Raw genomic sequence first — 22,284 nt, 5'->3', positions numbered from 1 at the left:
GCCTCTAACTAGTATAAAAGACTTTTCACCATAGCCACTTCATCTTGTGTTTTTCTCTCTGCTCCTTTTATGTTATATCTCACTGGATTCAATCTTCTGTCTTCTGAAGTGAACATGTCACTTGTCACTGTGATGATAAATGACCTAAGGCAGCGTACAGCTGATAACGTTCCTCTCTTTCCACTATGAGAGAGAATGTTAACGGCTAATTTGAAATCCTTAGCTATCTGAGCTTTCTAAGTGAGAAGCATTTCAATTCATTTCATGACAGCCGTGGTAGTGCAGTGGTAGTGGACAAGTGAGTGGTCCCAGCTTGATGTTATCAACATGACAGCGACCTAGTTTTGCATCTTTCTTTTTCAAATGTCAAAGAAATGACACACTGTATATACAGTACCCCTGCCAAGGAATTGGCATCCAGTCATCTCCAGTAGCAAGATAGGCCATATTCTACAGTCATCCAGCTTGGACATGGTTATATATATATATATATAGCCTAGAAGTTGCTGGAAGGAAGGGCTATTCTTACTCAAGTCTCAAACAAAGTGTGCAACTTTTATAAGTGCATTAAGATCTGTTAATCAGGCAGGACAATAGTATATACCTGTTTGACCAGAAGCCTATCTGTTTTTCTTTATTTATAGTATGTTATGACAGGAAAGATGAAAATAATCCAGTCCATCGACACTGGTTCTAAATAACAGAAAGGAAACTTCACTCTCCCTCACCTTATTCAATGAATTGATTAATAGCCGGAGATCAATTGATTGAGAGCATATACTGCAGGAACCTAAGCAACATTTCTGAACAAAGCAACCACAACCTAATGTTTTTGCACAGTACATGTAATAAAGCATTAAGATTTAGTTTGAACATTTAGATTGTTTTTATAGGTTACATTTTTGGGCATTACTGTAATTTTGTTTTTTCTGTTTAGAAATACAGGAGAAGGCTGCAATTGTGTGTGTGTGTGTGTATATAATATATATATATATATATATATATATATATATATATATAAAACCATGTATTTGTATTTATTAGATAAATACTGTATGGATAATAAAATACAATTTCAAATTGTTAGATAAGAGCATAGAACATGATTGTCTATATTATAGTAATAGGTGTTGTATATTAAAATACCACAGCTGATGCTTGAAAGTGTTAAACTAGTTTTATGGTCACAATTCCTATTCCAACATCAAATCTTGACTCAAATTACCTAGTCGATCCTTCACAATGTGTGGTAAATTTAATTGTGAGCCCTGTGTTCAGCTCTGCTTCAGCACTCAAAAGCCATCAGTTTGAATGTCATATGTCTAATCAGTTAAAGAATAAAGAAGGTAGAAAAAGGCAGGCCTTTAGCACTAACTTAGCAGTCCATGTGTTGTGAACAAGTGACCCGAAATAAAGGCCTCATCAGAAGCCCAACCCAGCTGCCTGTCAAAGTCACATGTTAATCTAAAAAACGTAATTAATGAATACAAATGGCTCCCAAGGCTCGTCATGCTCACTGTAATACATTATTACAGCTCCCAACAATCCCATTTCTTATCATTTTTCAATTACATGCTTCTGCTGAGTTGTTCAAGGATAGCCATGTTTGATGAAGACAAATGATCTTCCTCCAACGAGCTGAATGTCAAGCTCTGCTTAATAGTTTTCTAATTTGGAAACATCTTAAATAATAACCTTTTTTATTTATTTATTGCATGACAGTAAAGTTATGTAATTGAAGGCAGGTGCTAATTACACAATTAATGAAAATTCCAATTTATAATCAAAGTTAAGCACACGGAAGGCTGCCCTCGCCGTCACTTAAAATTATTTCAAGATCTGCAGTCATTATCATTTTGTTCAGCACCAGCAAAGGTTGTTACCTAACCCATTTTGATACGGGGCCTATAATTTTTTTTTGTCCCTGACAAAAAAACCCAACAAAAAACAAGCATACAGTATATGTGAATGGTATAGAATTCTGTTGGTTTGGCATATAACCCTAAAAGACGTAAGAGCTAATCTAGACCAATGCACAGCTTTGTTTTCATTTTATATATTTTCCATGTGTATAGGATTTATGTTTGAACAAATACAATTTTGTCTTGCACTGATTTAAAACATGTTAGTAATAATTCTGAAGACCAGATTCCGTTCTTAGTTGCATTTATACAAAGAAAAGGGAGAGTTCTAGGAAATCTAACCCAAAGTTTTGAATGCAGGATGAGGAGATTTATATAAACTTCATGCCATTTTACATTGATTTTAGCAGCCATAGTGCTGAAGCTCTTGGCCCGTGATGGCCTGCTTGGCTTGTTTCTACATGCTCTGGCAATCTGCACTTGACTGGATGCAGTTCTTGTTAGTATCAATTAGAACAGGATATTCTGCCAAGTGCCATCAATCATCCTGAAGGTTAGGCCAGGCAATCCGTTCAGAGCGTGAGTGAACAGAGAAGAGTCCGTCTGACTGACAAATGTAAATCCACTTGGACAGAGATCTACATTCATAAAAGGAATTGTTAGTTATAAAATAAAATGTACGTTTTAGAAAATATTTAGAATGTCGGTAATTTGATTACATTCAGATGGTTGTTCATTTTTCATTCTTTTTTTCCCAGCTAACATGCAGTGAGTTCATATTTAGAATACAGACCCATATTTAAAAAAAAAAAAAAAATGTTAATAGATACATAAGAAATCTGTGATTGTGTCTTTTAACAGAACACCATGCAGGTGATCATCCCTTTTCGTTCGGCTCCTGAACTGTAACGGAGCTTGAGAATGAAGTACTGTATTGTAGTTGCACATTTCATATATTGCACTGTATTTGAGTACTCACAATGGGTGGTTCTAATTGTGAGTACTCAAATACAGTGCTGTATTGATACATTTGTGTTCAGGTGGTATTACCTGAGCTCAGGAGCTGCTCTTCAGTTTTAATTCAGTTGTAACTGTCTTTAGAGAAGTGGTAGTAACATTTTGTGCTCTGCCACTTTGAAACAAGTTTCCTTTAGTTTTGCTTGCAATACACTGCTGTGCACTAGATGGCACTGGCACTTTGTAATTTGAAGAAACATAATATATATATTTTGTTTTTTGTTTTTTTGTAATGATTTTTCCTTCTGCAAAGATGAATGTGCAGCCATTATTTTAAAATGTAACTAAAACCAGTTTAAGGGTTTGAGTCCAGTACATGAATCAGAGTGAAAATGCGCATCTAGTGCGTGCTTCACACAGCACTGTAACCACACAGCTAGAGGCTACTCTACCAAAAGAGGTCCTCCAGGGTAGGAGTGACTATTCCTTTTAAAGGGATCTACAAGGGAAAGTACCATAATCCAAAACAAAAACAGGGGGAAAAAAAACCTTGACGAATTCAAAATAAACCCACACATGTCAGACAAAATGCTCTTGGCTCCAATTCACAGATCTGCAATGTGCTTTTCTTTCTTCAAAAGAAAACATAGAAACAATAATTAGAACCCAGGCAAACAATAAAGAGCATTCCCTTATCACGCTAGGCTGTAATTGACTTGTTCCTGTTTGAATACTGGCAAGTACCCGCATACTGGAGCTCCATTCATTGCTCTATGAATAGCTGTTCTGTGCATTAATGTGCTGTCACCACGGCGACGCCAAGGGAGCCTCACACAAAGAACAAAACAAAAAAACAAACACACAAGTCCCAGATGATGAGCAGCCAGCTACACTGCTACACAAGTCCTGACTATATTGTAACTCATTTTAAAGGTAAGGCTGGCTTGTTCAATATAATCCTTTTTTCCTCCTTAAAGCACACTTTAAAATTGCATTATGTCAGTTTAGAATAGGACAGCTAATAGCTTTGTAGTGCAGTTTGCTTTGGGAGGGCAACTTAAAACATCCATGATGAAGGTTTACCAGTGAAAGTTTGTATTTTTCCCCTGCTTTTCTCATACTGCACTATGCACGTTTACCATGGTTATTAATATTCTTCCCTGCACTTTGCTATGCTGTTATATTCAAGACTGCTGTTGGTTTTTGTAACAAGTCTCGAAAAAAAACAAATTTATTAAAACAGTCTTTAAAGTATATTGAACACAGCACTTTGATGATAATCCCTAATTATTTGCTTTGAACTACTATATTTTTTCCAGTAATAACACATTTCCTGTAATTTTTTAAAATCACCATTAAAACTATTACACAAACCAGTGTCACATGTTAATAATAATAATAATAATAATAATAATAATAATAATAATAATAATAATAACTTACAAAATGCAGAAATAAAGTTTAAACCACTTGATATAACTGCTGTTAAGGTCAGCGTCTGCTTAATAATACCATATAAAGAGGTCAATGGGTACAAGCTCCTGATAAAATCACTATGCAGAATATTCAGTGAATAAAGTGCTTACAGCTGCCCGCCTAACATTTAACATCAGTGAGCTGGCTGACATATAAGCTATTTAAACAAAAAAAGAAGGAGCCTCTGTATTCTTCTATTACATCAACCATCATTACATTTATCAGGAAGTTGTGAGAAGTCAATTCCTTTCAAGGGGCTTGTAAATCAAGAAGTTTGGGAACTACCACTGTAAATGACATTACCATTTTTAATTCATTACTCAGCCACATCTTATTTCATATTAAACTGGCAGACAACCAGATTGCATAACCTGACACCAAAGCAGAATTACATGAAAGTTTTATTCGTTGTGTTAAAAACATCAGAAGACAGACGGCTAAGAATTGAGTTATCTCCAGTTTTCAAATGTAAAAGCAGCTCTGTGTTTATCACAGTGCAGCTTTCAGAGACAGAGCAATTAATCACCTAAATGACAAGGCAAGAGAACGAGTTCATGGCAACACTATGTCAGTCATATTGTAAATAAAAAGTATATTGTTGATGACACAAGGCACTATTATTGTCCTACTAATTGAAAACATTGAGAACAGGAGCGCAAATGTGGGCCAGATGGATTTCTGGATTCTAAAAGATACAGGAACCCATATCTTATAAGAGAACATTTGGTTGAGAAGCTTCAAACTAACAATGGTGCATCCTTATCAAAGCCTCAACAGAAAGCAGATCTATAATTTCAACAAGAGTATGACCAGAAGGAGCATGAACATGGAATTCAATGTATTGAAGTAAGAGATAAGCCTTCCATCTGCTTTCATCTCAATGTGTCTGGATGAACAGATATTTTAGAATCTCACATTGTTACAAGCACAGGGTGATTAGAAAGTAAGTTTACCACAACAATTATATGCTGTGTTGATGTGGTAGACTTATTTTCTAATAACCCTGTATATGTGGGTATTTTAAATAACAGCCAAGTGTGATTGTCATTTTCATGTTTTGTATTTTCATGTTAGTTTGCATTGTATGACTTTCCCAGTATAAAGATGCTTTGAGAAAATTAACTTAAGCATGAAGGCTCACACATGTTATGCCCAAATATTAGCTTTTTGTGTCCGTCAGAGCCAAGCTGTCCACAGACAATGAGGAGACTTATCAATTAGCTTACAGCTGGATAGTTGTTGTTCACTTTCAGAAAAGAGCCTTATAGAGACGCCATATATTATAGCATGAGTGAAGCCGTCTCCTCCCACTCACCAGGCTTGCCATCATCCCTGGATTCACTGTGCTGCTATAGAAAGTGAAAAAAAGATTACTAGGGGAAATACACTGTTTGAAATGTATGGACCCTAATCAGATTTTCTGAAATTACCTCTAAGGAGCTGATTAAAATCAGCTGTTATTTTTCTCAAAACATGGTGTATTTTAAGGGAGGGCGCTAATTTGATTGCCTTTTCTTCTGATATTTGATATAGTTCTCAGTGGCTATTTAGCACTAAGAAGAATCACCAGTATATCAGTGTTTAGAACACTACTGTCTGCATCTATGTTACAGCAGTGGGCTGCAGTTTGGGAAGCCCAAAGGTTAGGTCTGTGGGCCACAGAGCTGAAGGTAGTGTGTTTGAGTTAATATTTGAACAATGTTGTATAGCCAGGCTAAGTTGGGTTGCGTGGGCTGACAAGGGCTGGACCTGCATTATATTACTATATGTTATTGATAATGATAAATATCTCTGTATGCAGGGAACATTAATGACATTGGGGGATTTAGGTGCATATTATGTATTACTGGTTGCTGCTTTGTTCAGTGTCTGGCTTTGGTATTTAATTGTGCAATATATTTCTGCTGCATATACAAAAACATTTTATCTTCGGTTAAAGAATATCCCTTCAAGTTACTAAAGTGCCAGTCCCAGCAATTTCTACAACAGTACTTAATAATATTGTATTTTTAAAAACAATTTACAGCACCAGAGCAAGAAAGAAAGAAAACAGCTGTGGGAAATGAATGAATCACAGAGACCTGCAAAACGAGGACAAGCACATTGTGACTGAAATACAAACGGTAATACAGTAGCTCACTACTATTACCAGTACGGTTAGGAAGAGACAGATACAGCACCAGGTATCTTGGTTTGAAATCACAGTATGAGTCATTTATCTAATAAAACATTTACATGAGCATCTTTTGCTCTTAAACAGTTTCTGGAAGATACAGAACAAAATGTAATTAATTATGCATCTGTACTTTTCATCCATAATAGTAATTTTCACTTTTTACAAATGCACTTTTCTACAATAAGTAATGATTACCTATTGTTTTATTACAGGAGCGCAGAAGATTTCTTAAAATCAATGAGAAGACTAACACAAGACTAAGACAAGGTTAAAAATAAAGGATCATTTCAGAACTCAGAAAGTGATGTACAAAGTTGGTTAGAAAGACCAGATATTTCACCAATATTGGACTAAACCACACACACAACCCCCCCCCCCCCTCAAAAAAAAAACAAAACTCTAAAGAATACTAATACATGTACATCTGCACTCTTAATATCTTGTAATTTCCAGAATTTTCTAGAATTTCTTTTGTGACATTTTTTTCTGAAAGACCTAAACAAGTAGTGCTGCCCTTGTAATGGGACCTTCGTGGAAATAAAGTGAAATAAAACATTTTGTGAATGGAAAGCATTTTCATTTGAATGTATTACATATGGGACGTGTATACTGTATGTAGATGGATATGGATACGACCAAAAAGCCACAACAGTTAAAATAATAAAAAAATCAACAAATATATTAATCAGTATTCAAGATCTCTTGAAAAATAATGTAACTACACAGATATGCCATGCACGTTACAATTTCATGCTCTACGTTTTTTCCAAAATATTTTACATTAAGTGTTGCTTTATGAGAATCAGCAAAAGTGTTTTAAAAGTGTTAAATACTTAAAGTGATAGAAATACAGTACTCAGCAATATAAAACATGTGGAAGAGGGGGCTATGAAGCCCTACAATGCAAACAAATGCAGGTTTGTCAGTTTTCTTTTCTTTTTATGGTTTCAAGGTGAATAAACCTGGCTTGTTTTGTGCTGATGTCATGTTCATACCGTCTGCAGATACTGTTTCCGTCAGCACACTGATTGCCCAAACGTTCGCAAAGTACCAGCTAACTTGGGAAAATGTGGCTTCGACTTGCACAGATTCTGATTCATCATACATGCCAGGGACATTATTAATCAGAAACCAGAACAGCTACGCATCATATTCCACATGTAAAGTGTGTATACTGAGATTTTTTCCACCCGATTTTTACCGATGTTTAAATTAAAGATTTTTTTAAAGATAAAAACCGAAAATGCGGAACACTAAATATAAGTCAATCACTCCATCCAGTCATGGTCCAGTAGAAGGGACTGAAACCAAAACGTTTCATGTACAAAAACAGCCTAGTGACATTAATAAAGGGAGGTGAAGTCAGGACCAATTGCATCTTGTTTAACTTTTGCAGAGTGAATACAGGGAAATGCTTGAGCTAGTTAAAAAAAAAAAAATACACTGTAAATGCCCATACAGTGGAGGCAATAACAGATGGGTTGAATGGATACTTAAGACAGATTCTCACTAGTGCATTCAGTGTGAATCCTCCAGAAGTAGATGACTAGGATCTCCTCCAAGACCAACAAGCCCCTTGCCCAAACTGCATTTACCCAGAATAATTATTTAAAGAAACTACAGGCTACTGGTAGTGATTTTTCACTAATCAATAAATTGGGAGATGCCACAGGTGACTGGCAGATGTGATACTGATATTTAAGAAAGGGAAACTGCATAACATATAAAGTTAAATTAGAGGATTATTTATATTTCTCTCACATGTCCCACCACAACAGGGAGTCAAGCTGTTTTCGTTGTTTCAAGTAGAGCCTGAGGTTCACAGCGCCATCTGCTGGTTTGGTCTAACCTTTCATGTGTTTTTTTACATCATACACTGTCCTCTTGTATCTTACTATTTAAGCCTTTAAAAACAATAGTTTTTAATGTGTATGATTAAACATACACCATACCATAGAGGGTTGAAACATCGTGGGAATCTCTATGATTGAAAGGTTCATATACGAGTTCAGTAAAAAAAAAAAAAAAAAAAAAGTGTTTTCAAAGCACTGCAATACATTGTTAATACCACAAGGAGACAAGCTCAAATCACTCTAAAAGCAAAAGGGACAGTTAATGTGACAACAAGAGGAAGCAGACGGTGTACAGTAATCAGACACTCATTATTCAAATTGTCCATGATTTGTTATACAAATTAAATGAATACAACTTCAATGTTGTACAGTAAGAAAAAAAAAAAAAAGCTAGTTCCTTTACAGTGTTAGTTGCTCTGTTTCCCTAGTCCAATTTGAATGTCTTGTAAAAAGAAATATACAACAGTCTATTTTGGTTGACGTATGCTTTTCATAATTTGTTACTTCAGTGATTATTTAACTCTGGTTTCTGTGCCCCTACCGATTCATTTGACTCACTCACACTGTAATTGATTTACTCTTGGAAATATCAACAGCAAGTAAGTGCAGTAATTGTAATGATTTCAGTTTTGCTATTTTTTCACTTTGTTTTCCAGTTCATTGTGTCATTTACATCATCAGTCTGCGACTTTCTCTATAAAAGGTATATTGCGTTTATTCACACATGTCCACCACCAGTCTCTTGGCTGGATTTAAGGATAATCACACAGAAAAAGGGCTGCCAAGAGTCATAGTACATTTGTGAATCTTGTAAGGCACAAACAGAAAAACATTTGGACCCATAAGTCTCTAGATCTTCTGGTTCATTTTGTACACAGTGGTTCTGGTATTCCCATTGAATATCTCAATACTGAATGATACACCTTCAGAACAATTTGCATAACAATGCACATTATATGTGGAACTGAAAAGCCACTCACTGCACCAACATTGTTATACTGGCAAGGCAAGATGAATAAAAGGCCTGCATTCTAGCTTAACAATGTATTAATACATGGTTTCAGCTGTGCAGATTTTTACATGTTACACATTGTGCACTGAAAGATATGTAAAGGAATATTTACAATTTACAAAAACAATATATTTCCAAAAATAATTCAAGACATATTTACAAAATGTGCCCTTTGCTAACTGTGGAATAACTAAAGTTGAAACCGATCAAAACAGTTTTTGCTGTTGCCGTTGGTTACCATGAAGTTCCAGAATGCCCTGTAGAACTTCCACCAAGACTTTGTAACAGAACTGGTACTGATCCTAAAAAAAAGAGATCATTATAATTCAAATATTAAATGTTACAGTGTTGGCATAATATGACAAGATATTTGCTATTTTATATAATGTATCAAACTCACTCTGGTCACCGACCCTGGCATCATACAAGAGAAATTAAGCATATCCACTAATGGTGGTTTAGGGCCTTAAATAAGATCCTATATGTTACATTGATTTTGAAAGCACTTAGACCATGTCTGGATTCCATATTCATGAGATTTGGAAATGTGTGCACATCCTAGCATGAAAGCACATTGCACATACACGTGTTTTTCTATATTAACGTGGTGGGCAGTGCAATAGTGTATGCTGTGCTAGTCCCCAAACCACTGCCCTACACATGACCTGCCCTACTCATGAGCATCAAGCTGCTAGGTGGGATTCTATTCAATGCAATGGTACAGGCTTAACAGTGATTTAGTAATTTAAACATAAAGTGCTATATATGCAAATTCCATACAAAATAAAAATATAATCAGCTTTTGTAACTGAAGGAATTTCAATCGTGTCAGAACATCGGGAAATGATACTAGCTGTTTTGGGGCTGTTCTGTGTTGTTATGTGTTGTGTTATTTTATTAGTTAGTTGTGTATTTTAAATCTTTATAATAATTTGCTTGGTCTGCTGTGTATTTTCATCTGCCCTTTCTGTCCATATCCTTGTTTTTCTTTTTCTATTTTAGTTTTCCTTTTTATACAATCAAGATGACTGTCATAGTAGCATGTGAATGTTACTTTCATTTACTATTTTTAAATATATCTTATTTCATTTGATCTAAATATATATTTTTGTATAGTATATATTCATTATAGAATTATCGAAGTGTAAATGTATGATGAGATTGTCTTTTAGAGTGATGTTGTTTTTAGGGATGTGAAATTACTGCTGTTGCTGGTCATCTTGCCAGGACACTCTTGTAAACAAGGTCTCGGTCTCAATGGGTTTTTTTTCCAGGTTAAAGAATGAATAAATGAATAAATAAAAAAATACTGACTGTACATTCAAACTTAACACCGTAGTTTCTAATCAATTTACCCTTGTCTGTATCATTCCATGTCTTTGCTGTCGCATCTCCTTCAATATTTCCCTTACATTAATCTGCAGAAGAAAAAAAAAAACAGCGATATACCCTGTAACCATAACATGTCATAACAAATAGACAGGCAAAGCTAATTTTGTCAAGCATACGTGAGAAGATCATTTTAGTTTATCATCACTCATATTTTCTACCTACAAGGCCTTTTGCTAAGCAATGCCCAGACCAAGACACTTCACAATTGGAGAAGCGTTGTCAAGATATAGATACTGTATATCTCTTTTAAGTGCTGTTTATCCTTTGAGGGACATACATATGCAACAGGAAAGTGTATATGCATATCTAGACATGATAGACTGACATACGCTAACGAAATGATGTAATTGTTTATACTATTAGTTTAATGTTGGAAATAGCTGCACTTACATTGAAATCCTTTTCTATCAGGCTGAGTATAACGTCAATACAGATGAGTACCCCAGACCTCCCTATTCCAGCACTGCAGTGAACAACTCCAGGTCCTGACCGTTGAACTGATCTCATGTAGCGAATGAACCTTACGAGGTGTTCTGATGACCTGGGAGTGCCGTGGTCTGGCCAGGTCGTGAATTTCAAGTGTTTCACCACGTGTGTATTTCCACTCTAAAACACAAATTCAAACCCTTCAGTTATAACAGTGTGTAGCACTGGAGCGGCGTACCTGTAGCATGATATTACCGTGATACAATAATAGCTACCGTCCAGTACGGACAACTCTCATAATACATTGTCTTACTGGTATATCGTTTCCAAGCAGGCTGCAAACTAAGCTTCACACGGGCTGTTATATTTCAAACAGCATTTAAAAGCATGTCAAAGCACAAAAAAAGTTTTTTTTCTGTTATGAAACTCACATTTAATTACATGAAGACCTATATGCATGTAATTCTGAAGAATTTACTTAAAATATGACCAAATACTACATTGTGTATTTAGCAATAATCAGTGAGCACCGACAAGAGGAATTCTACGAGTGCTAAATGTATGTGTGTGTGTATATATATATATATATATATATATATATAGATAGATAGATAGATAGATAGATAGATAGATAGATAGATAGATATAGTATCTCATAAATGGTAGTTTTATAATTCAAATTGACAGCAGTTGTATGTAATGGCTTATTTACATAACATACATGCTAGTGTCATATTTTTCAATAAAAATATATAAATTGATAAATTATTGAAAATAAGAAGTCATTCTATTTCTAAATGTTGTATTGTTGCAACCCTATTATTTATAATATAGTATGTACACATTTGTGTATAATACAATTATAAATCAAAATTAAACTGTCATCCGATAATTTTTTATTTTTTTGTTATAACCTTGACAGAAGTAGAGCTTTTATGACACAGGCTTTAGGAAAATCTGTAGGAGCTGATACACAGTGAAGCCTGTATTCTGTATTTATGCTGGCAGAGGATAAAAGTAAAAAGGAAATCACTATCAAAATAAACATTTCCCAAAACAGATTCTGGAATTTAAGATCAAAAGTGATAATCAGAGCAGACTGCACACAAAAATAATACTCAGAATCACTAGCTAGTGGTCTTTAGGGGTTGTGAATGACAAATTCCTTTGTTTGTCAAACTTGAGACGAGGAATAGAAAGAAATTTCAAAAGTGAAATTCGGAAATACTCCCCAGTTCTGCTGTTAATTTCAAAGGGGGTGTCAGTAATTAGTTATAATTGATTGTATTGTAAATATTTGGAAGAGATACCAGCAGTGCTCAAAATTAAGTAAAGATTAAAATAATGAAATTCAAACAAATAATGCCACTTACTTCCTTTTCAATCATTCTAATGATTTTAATTTGAAAATAGTCTTGAATCTGATAATTGTCCAGAATAAGTTGGTATTTGTTTGTCTCCATTGGCTTGTTTAGTTGGTCAGGCCAGTATTTATGACACTTGACTTTTCCATGCTCCACCTCTTGAGTCATCATTGCAATCACATCTGATTTATTCTCCCAGACCATTTGCCAAAATACATCAGTTGTGCCAGGCAGGGGTCCTTGAGATGAAATGTAACAGTACTCTTTTGGGCCAACTGACATTTTGATGTAACTTGCATTTATATAATCTTGGTCTTCCCCAACAGGGACCCGTGTTTTGTCATCTGCAAGATTAAATAATTGTTAAAAATCTAAATAACTGAATGCATATGATGAATGTCTCTATACTGTTAAATAAACCACTATTGTGTGAGCTGGAACAATATTTGAAGATATTTTGTCAGGCTTTATAAAAAAAATGAATGACACATTTTGATCCAGCATTGTTCAAGTTCTTTTCATTCTCAATATCACAGATCAATCACATTGAATCCTTAAAGAAAGCTGGCCACTGTTTTGACTATTTATGGTGTCTTTACTAAAAAGGAGCAACTTCAACTGTATACTGACTTCAGGACCAGAAAGTAATAGAAATGGAGACACTAACAGAAGGAAATGAAACTCGCAAGGTATCCTCCACAATGGGTGGCATCAGGGTTCTTGAAAAGCAATACAAACTATTTCCAATAAAAATAACAGTCAAGACCTGGGCCTCACACTTAGCCAACTCAAGCTTTATTCAGAACAGACGGACAGTCAGTAGCCGACATAATAAATAAACAGAGCAGCATATTCAGTAGCTTAAGGCCTCCAGTTTGTGGGCTAATAATGCAGTTCATTGTGAACAACCTTTCCTTCATAGCAGACATGATCCAGGCACAAAAAAACTCATATTTGGAACAGATTGAGGAGGGCTACCTGCCAAAGTAGTACATAAGCACCTGATAATCCTAACTTTTAAGTTTTCTGTCTCACTTGCTAGTCCTAGTGCGCCACTTGTTGCAACACATTTTGTATAAACAGTGCTTACATGATTAACAGAAAAGGGTTTGCACGCCCTCACTTCTGTCAATACTGACAGTTGGTTTCAACAAATTCAGCTTTTAAGTAAAGCCTGAAACTACATTTGGCCAGTTCCTGTTACAGTGGCTTGTTGTGAGGATTCTATGGTGCCTTGTGACACTGCGCATATCTTGGAGCCTTTAACTTAATTCTGATGAAATGTTTTTTTATATATTAGTACATATCGAAACTTACAAGGCAGGATGTCTCTGTATCTGTTTTTGTCTCTGTTCTCAAGAGCTTTTCCTACAAGGCAGTTGTCAAATGGTTTTAAATGTTCCAAGGCCTTTAAAAGAAAAAAAAGAAAAAAAGAATGAAACTGGCCTCATTCACGAAAAGTTGACTCACTTTTTACTTTTATATTGTTAAAGGCTGAAACTTGACAAAAGACTCCAAACCCTATTTAGAGAAAGTGTGATTATACAATCGATTATAAAGAGGAGAGACTAAGGCTAATATAAGATGGCAAGATGCAGTTAGAAAGGGCAGGATGAAATTAAAATAATTTACCATAAACTCCTTAAGTGGTTGCTGTTGATCAAGCTGCTGCTGAAGAATTTGAATAAGGACAGAGAGACTGGATCCAGAATACAGCCCATTTCTGAGTGGATTCACCACAGACAAACGGGAGAGTTCTTCTTCAGACACAATCATTTTGCCTTCATTTCAAACATACACGTAAATATAAATATTAATTCTGCGTTGGTATTAAACAATAACAATATTAGATACTTCCTGTAATAATACTCCAAATCTTCTAAAACAATCCTGAAACTACAGCAAACTTTTGTAAACAAAACAGTAAGGGCCCAATTTTGATAAGGAGGCAAACCACTAAACATTTTGTCCCTGATTTTGATTATAAAACTCTGAGCAAATGGGAGCAAACTGTCAGTGCCCTGTACTGAGATTTTGGTGACATGCTTTGCCCTGTCCTTTTCCATCTGCATTAGTGCCAGTGCTCGCCATAACCTTCAGGGAGTGGCCTCATTTAGATGATAACTTTGAGGGAGGGGGTGACTGCACCTGAAACTAACCCGGAAAGGGGAGGTTTCTTTTAAATACAGGCGCAGCCTTTCCCATTCAAGTTTTTTCAAACAATGTTCTTATTATATATACTATTGCAGCTACTAGCCACTTTTGCCTCCTAGCACCAAGCTCAAACCCTTCAAAATCACAACATGAAAAGGACAGCACAATCCAGCGCAAACGTTTGCGTGTTTCATCAAAATCCGGCCCTACATCTCATTTAGTACCTAAATCCTTCACACAAAAAGGTTATTTGTCAAAAATAATATGAACTGACTGGAGCTTGGCTTAAATTGGAGATTGAGGACCAAAAATTGTACTTACAAAAATGTATGATATGAAAAGATAAATATGTTAATGTATTGATATGTATTGACACATACTGTTCAACAGAATATTGGTAACGGTATTGAATATTTAATGAACTATTATGTCTTTACCTGTAGATGGTAGAAACTCCTGAAAAGAAGAATGAGGTGGATCCTCATCACTGGTCCACCCATCTGAATCACTGTTTTTCTTTTCCTTAATTCTAGTCTCATGGTACGTGTATGAACGAGGACCTAAGCTTCTGGAAAAAATAAAACTTTAGCTTTTTTACATTATGTTATAGCGCTGACTATTATGAATCTGAGCTACAAATGATTAAATAATACATTTCTTAAAATGTAACTCTGACAAGTATGTACAGGTGCCTCCTCTTTATTTCCATTGCCAGGAATGTGCATTGTCACACCAGTATATACATATGCATATTACTTTTTTGCTTATAAAATTTAATAAAAATCACCTAGAAAAATCAATGTTGTGTGCTAATTAGATTCATTTACATAATATCAACACAATTACAAGTCCTGTGTAACACTAACGGGATTGTCTGGTAGCCCTAGGCTTCTTCATGTCCTCCCGAGTACATACAGATCATGGTTCTTTGGTTTGATAAATTACACTAATTCCCACTGTGCTGCAGCAGATGTCAGGGAAAGACGTACTCGAAATCTATAAATGCATTTGACAAGTCTTAAAAGGGTTCACTTGCTAAGATCCCCAGATTTAGAAATAATCAGCGGGTTTCTTTAGAGTAAAAGTACGATTTCTGAATCTGTTGATGAACAGTAGCCCATAGGCCCTTGTTTAAATCCTGAACTGGTATCTGTTATTTTTTGTGTTCTCTTTTCTTTTGAGATATTATTGGTTCTATCTGTTTTCAAAAACACATACCAGTACAATATTTTAAATATTTAAAATCTAAACTGCACATGATTCAAGCATTGTATTATGTATTTGAGTTCATACACTGAGTAAAAAATGTACTTTAACCAGAATCTGGAAATTGTAAAATGTTCTTTTTGAAACATTAATGGCTGTGCCGGTATTATAAACAGAATGAAAAGGAAGTTAAAACAAAACACATTTAGAAACGCAACATTTATAAATGTTTATGAAGGAGTAATAATGATATGTGTTCTTTCTTAATTAGTTTGCTAATAAAAAAAATGAGTAGAAATACACTTAATAACTGATTGTCAGTCCCAGTATTCCTGATGAAATGTCTTACAGTTTAAAAGTGCAATATAAGAAAACTATGGTTGTGGATACTTCATATCTGCCTTCTTGCTGCTCTTTCTGTATATTGTAAATAAATATTAGTCGTCCCCCCCCCCCCCTCCCCCCTCCCCAACATATTTTACTCAAAGTATAGAACTTGCACGACAGCAGTGACAGAGTAAATAGTGGCTGGACACCTTTAACTCAACTATCAACTCTCTGCTGCCATCTGGTGAAGAAAACTGATTGGTGAAACAAATACTCCCAAGAAATACATTCTAGATTTTCTTTTGTTAAAAACTATTTTGCACTCTACCTGTCTGTGCTGGGCCCAAGTATATCTAGGACACAAACGGCTGAGCTGGAGTATTTCTGAAGTAAAGAAAAAAAAAAAGAAAAAGCAAACACAGTGTCTTAATAACATACTGGTATCCCCAGCCAGTCTTTCCCTCTATTATATATATATATATATATATATATATATATATATATATATATATATATATATATATATACTCAATACGAAATACCATCAAGTAGATTAAGAAAAAAAGCAATAGGTCACCACAATGTAGTATGATATCTTATTATTAATGTCTATACAAAGTTTAATCCAATTTCAATACCTCACCCATCTGAGGCCAGTACAAAAGTACAGTATGCCAGCATAACAGTATAGAGAATGTTGAAAATGCATTTTTCCCACTAGAGGGCACTGGTGATTATTATATTTTCCATTACAATCCTTACAAATTTTCTCATAAATATGAAGGCAGCTGAACATATAGTCTGAACTATATCTGCAGTTATACATGCTTGTATTAAGGCCTAAGAATAACTTATCATGCAATAGTTAAAAAAATATAAAACAGTGTCATTTTTCAATATGTCTAGACAAATTTATACTTTAAATGTTAGATTTTTCTACTGTTCACTTACCTCAGCTTCTTCTTTTTCTGTTGCTTGCATGGGTTTTAAATTTGGTTTTACACCTGTGTTGGCAGGACCTCCTTGTCCTTTACAATGGTCATTAACTGTGAATTTGAAGGAAAAAAAGAAATCCTCAATGACACCAGTATTGAATACAATCATACAATGAACACCCACAATATCACTGGTCTATGGTAGGTATATCACAACCTTTCATGACAACTCAGCAGCAAGGAATTAACTGAAAGGGTTATTCCATTTCTAAATCCAACGATAAGCTTAATTAAGACAATGTCCATGATCATTATATTTGTTTTAACCCAGTTAACATTTTACTTTTTTTCATCTATTTATACTCATAGTGTAATGTATTTCATTGCCACACTCACCCAACGGTTCTGTGTTTGTGTAAGTGCTTTGCATGGTGTGATTTTCACTTGTTGAACCTGCAAGTATATTTCTGCAATTAGTGAGCCTCACAGTTCCCTCAGCTTTCCGCAGTATTTCAACAACCTTGCTGTGACTTACGCCAGACACAATATCATCATTTACCTGAAAGGCAAATATCTCAACTATTAAACTGAAACATGTTCTGCATTAAATTGTACATTTTAAATGCCAATTCTTTTTGATCCTATATATTTCTGTACAGGACAACAAGCAATCGATGAGGATGAGGCAGCAGTTTAAGTCTGAATCGGCAAATCTATTATTCACTAGAACTGACTAAAATCATACCCGACTTCAATGAGAACATTCAGAACTGATAAGGTAACTTAGTCTATGCAAAATTAATATTAACATCACAAAAGGTGGCTATAAAATGCTTAACAACACAGAATATAATTATACAACAGAATCAGACATCTTATACCTTGATCAGAATACTAAGGTACCAATAGTATAGTCCTACCAGACATGTTGTGGTGGAAATGAGATCAATACTAGTTATAGACATACAATTTCTATTTATGCCTTGTTTTAATTGTACCTCTAACAAAATGTTTCCAACTTTTAATCTCCCATCGAGATCTGACACACTGCCTGGACTGATTGCCTTCACTTGAAGCACACTTCCATTGTTGCCTCCCACTAAAGCAAATCCCAAGCCTTCTCTTTCCAGCTTTTTGAATTCGATTTGGATTATACAGCTCTACATAGAGAAGAAAGCGAGCTGTCATTTTACTGAACACTTGATTGAGAAACCAGGTCAGCAATAAGTCTTCCACATGATCAGGACCTGTTACTCATTTTACAAGCAACCATTGATTAACAAAATACTTTATGGTCCAGCCAGGGCATCATGCTATAAATGTGTTATTTAAAGAGGTTACTGAACACTGATAAATGTGTGAGGGGTTATATAACATGTCTAAAAAAGAAGACAATACCTGTAATAAAATATTAATGCAGGAAGCAGGTGTCATACAATTTCAAAGCTTTAAACACTGAACATATAGTGGGGAACAGACACATAGGGATGATATGCATTCGGTTTAAATTTAAATACAGATGTAATTTTGACAAACAAATCATAACCTCATGTTCGGAACTGCTCGATAATCTTTGTCTAGAGTTAGCAGTATCTTCATCCAACTGTTTTGCTGTGAAAAGAGAAAACAAACATACTTAGAAATGTTTCAATTCAATTATTGACTTGGTTAAAGTTTACAAGTCATTGTCTATGTAACTACAGAGGAAAAACATACATTTTAATTCACATGCCTTAAAGTACAACTTGTTTTTGGAAACTGGAAAACCATAAGTGACATTTACAACCTCAAAGTTTTATCAATGCTAAAATGTAAAAATAATAATAATAATAATAATATTAATAATAATAATAATAATAATAATAATAATATAATAATAATAATAATAAAAAGTTTTGGTATACAAATTTGCTATCAGTTATCTAATGCTATTGTTGCAGTGCTAACGCACATTAAATAAAAACAAAATAAACCATTTTAAGTATACATTTTAATCTTTTAAAAAAAAAAGCCTGACGTTAATATTTTATATAGTCATTTTTCATTTGAAACTTACAAAGGAGTCCTCTCTGGGAGCTGTTCCTGAGATAACTGTCCATCCACACTACTGTTCTTGAGGGTATTAACACTCCCCTTTTCTATCTCTACCTCCCAGCTAGCAGTTTCCCAGCAACTCTTAGAGTTACATGCATAAGATAGATCTGTTAGGTTAATAGATCATGTGCAAAAATGCACTTCAGTACTCCAGTGGAGGCAGCCAGCTTGCTAATAATTAATCCCGTTATAAACTACCTTGGAATTCGACAAGCTCGATCTGTCAACAGATAAGTGATACTACAGAACAGAGACAACAAAAAGAAGAAACTAGAATCGTCACTGTCTTCACTTTGCTCTTCTTTCAGAGGGCCCTGGTCTTGAGAACGAGGGAATAGTTTCATTTCCTTTTTCCAGTCAAATAATGCTAGTTTTCAGAAACAAAACAAAGGTAAAATATATTATTTTCCAACTACAGACATGTAAATATATATTTGTTACTGTATTTACACAACTATGCATTTTTTATATAAAAAAAATGCTTTACATTTGCAGCAGTTGCACTGTACAGTACATACATATTTATTAAACAACACATAATTTCAGGTTTTATGAATATGTATTTTGTAAATAACTCCTTTAGATCTTTAACATTTTAAGAATTACTATATAATGTAGTGAGGATGTATTTGTATTTTAAAAAGAGAGTAGCGAGAATGTATACCCTTTGATTTCCACTTACTCATACAATGAGAAATGTACCTAAAAAAACAAATTAGAAGGTATTTTTAGAAATCCTTTAAAAAAAAAAAAAAAAACTTTCTGTATTCCAAAAATCTGTTATCATTAAAATAATGTTTATAATCCTATCATACCTGAGATTGTCTCAAAATACTGTAAGCGATTCTGAGAGTGTGTTGTGTACTTAGCGATCACTGTCTAGTGACAATGGTTGTGTAAACGCACTGATATAAACAACTGTTTACTTGTTATTTTTAATTGTATATGTTGCTATTGCAATGAATCGGTCTTGTATGACTTCTTAAAAGTCTACATATAATACAAAAGGGAATACTGGGAATTATGTACACTGTACATATCTACACAGCAATACATTTAAGCAGCAGGATCATAGCTACAAAAATAGAAGAGCTGCCACTAATAGAAACTGACATGATGCTCCAAATGTCGAACCAATGAAGCGTTCAGTTTCCTTGGCAGGCATTAGAACAGCTTTTTGTCTCATTTATGTCACTTCTGACTAGAGTGAAATCTTGAGTCTAAGATTCTATCCATTTCAGCCGCATAACCACCTCTTTTCAAAAAGCTAGACTGCCTTGAGTATCTGACAACCAGTAAAGTAAATTAGCCCAAGGGAAGGTTAAATAGACAGACTGACTTATTTGTTTAAGAATTAACTTGCTTACTAAAGGACATGATGACACTGACATTCAGTAGAAATGGGGAAAAGACACCATCAGTTGAATGGAATGATTTTCATTTGGAATACATTCGTATGGATGAGAAACATCTCAATGTACTGTATGCATACGATATATGTTTACCATTTTCATCACGGCAACAAACAGTAAATTTTTGTGCTGTGAAAGTGAAATGCAATTTTTTTTTTAAATACTGTATATTCCTCAAATCTAGTAAACTTATACAAACATACTATTTATTGAGAGGAGAAATATAAAGTAATTGTTGAATAAAGTAAGCATGGACAGAAAGACATTAGATTTGTTATGATATTAAGTTGATATGTTTTGTTAATCCACCTCTAGCAGATTTATAGAGGAGTCACACAGAACAGTACAGCGAGGCCCTGCCAATGTAACAGGCTGGACAGACATGAACCAGATCCCACTGCTGAGTGCGTGCTTTTAACCTTATCTCATCTGCAGAGGTCAGAATCTATAACTGCCCTGTCACAGTAAAGTATCAGGGTATGCAACAGTAAAGAAAAACAGTATTACCCATATCTAACTTATGATAAAAACAAATGAAAAATTGATAATAAACCTCTCTCTTGAAGAGATGATGCTATCTCATTAAAGTACATACTATACAAACTGGTGTCTTGAATAAATAAAAAAGTGTTTTCAGAAGATAAATAGCAGATAAATACTCAGCTGGTATGTAATGCAAATGTATACATATAATTATAGTTGTATTACAGTAGAAAATGTTATTGTCAAGCAGTGCTTGACCAATATCTTACCATTCCGTTTTCCTTTTGGTACCACTGGTTGGTCATCTCTGAAAAAAATGTAAATAAAATGACGTAATGTTTAATACTACAATCAATTTGGAACACTTGGGGTTCTTGACAATACTGATTATGTTTAATAACACTACATTTAGACAGGCAATACATGTGAGGCAGCTGTTAGGTACATAAATAGCTATGAACACTGCAAAGAGCACTTTGCTTAAGGCACTTTGATTTATATAAGCGATTATAAAACAAGATAGCAAACACATGTTCTTTGTTTGAAAAACTGTCAATTTACCTTGTAGCCTTGATCTTCAATTTCTGTGTGGCTGACTCACAAGCCTTCCCAGCATCCTCTAAGCTCATACCCATTGTACATTTACCGCAGATGTACAGTATCTTGTCATTGGGCTGAAGACTGCCTTCTTCACTAGCGGGAGAGCTTGGAATGACCTCAAGAACGTAAATGCCTTGCAACTTACTGCCAATTCCTCCAGTTAGCTTAATACCTGGAATAGCACATACTCAACAAAACCAATAAACACAAATAAATCTAGATTTTTAACAGTATTAAGGATAGTCTTGTCTATGGTTTGAGCTAAACACATTTTGGCCTTTTGCTTCACCAATTTCACCCTTCTTCTCAAATACATTGAACTTCACACACACCTAAAGAATGTCTTTCACAAATCTTTCTACTAAGGCATGTTTCAAAACAGACTTTAAAAAGGAGTTAAAATACTCTTGACAGGAAATAAATAAATATTAAACTCCTTATACTGTAGAGGAGGATGTAATACGCATTTGTTTAGCATACTGTAAAATGTATTGTGTTGTTTTATATGATTTGCCCTGTACTGTAATACTGTGGGGTACATGTGGAAGAAGATTT

At 34.6% G+C, this 22,284-nt stretch overlaps 1 protein-coding gene and 1 long non-coding RNA gene across 2 annotated transcripts; one reads left to right on the top strand and one right to left on the bottom strand.

Moving 5' to 3' along the window:
• The first annotated feature begins 3,647 nt into the window (after positions 1-3,647).
• LOC117418135 (uncharacterized) lies at positions 3,648-7,026 on the top strand. The gene is made up of 4 exons (XR_009306765.1): positions 3,648-3,752; positions 5,064-5,141; positions 6,322-6,418; positions 6,684-7,026. It is a non-coding gene; the product is annotated as an uncharacterized LOC117418135 (long non-coding RNA).
• A 1,562-nt stretch (positions 7,027-8,588) lies between these two features.
• Positions 8,589-19,541, bottom strand: LOC117417871 (tyrosine-protein phosphatase non-receptor type 20-like). The gene is made up of 13 exons (XM_058985094.1): positions 19,197-19,541; positions 18,687-18,751; positions 18,139-18,300; positions 17,537-17,699; positions 17,157-17,251; positions 16,534-16,589; positions 15,110-15,240; positions 14,151-14,299; positions 13,836-13,926; positions 12,528-12,862; positions 11,119-11,334; positions 10,692-10,754; positions 8,589-9,638 (listed from the first exon to the last, which is right to left on the bottom strand). The coding sequence occupies exons 1-13, from the start codon at positions 19,237-19,239 to the stop codon at positions 9,543-9,545; spliced, it is 1,665 nt and encodes a 554-aa protein (XP_058841077.1). The 5' UTR covers positions 19,240-19,541; the 3' UTR covers positions 8,589-9,542.
• Positions 19,542-22,284: the final 2,743 nt, after the last annotated feature.

The sequence above is a fragment of the Acipenser ruthenus genome, chromosome 13 (assembly GCF_902713425.1).
Source record: "Acipenser ruthenus chromosome 13, fAciRut3.2 maternal haplotype, whole genome shotgun sequence".
Classification (NCBI taxonomy): domain Eukaryota; kingdom Metazoa; phylum Chordata; class Actinopteri; order Acipenseriformes; family Acipenseridae; genus Acipenser; species Acipenser ruthenus.
This window is presented reverse-complemented; position numbering and strand designations above follow the sequence as displayed.

What these genes read in the sequence shown, in the direction of transcription:
- LOC117417871 (XM_058985094.1), bottom strand. Translation starts at nt 19,239, where the DNA reads ATGGACAGTTATCTCAGGAACAGCTCCCAGAGAGGACTCCTTT. An exon ending in CTCCCAGAGAGGACTCCTTT is followed by an intron (nt 18,752 to 19,196) that starts GTAAGTTTCAAA and finishes CTCTTTTCACAG; the next exon opens with CAAAACAGTTGGATGAAGAT. An exon ending in TGATAGAAAAGGATTTCAAT is followed by an intron (nt 10,755 to 11,118) that starts GTAAGTGCAGCT and finishes TTTCTTCTGCAG; the next exon opens with ATTAATGTAAGGGAAATATT.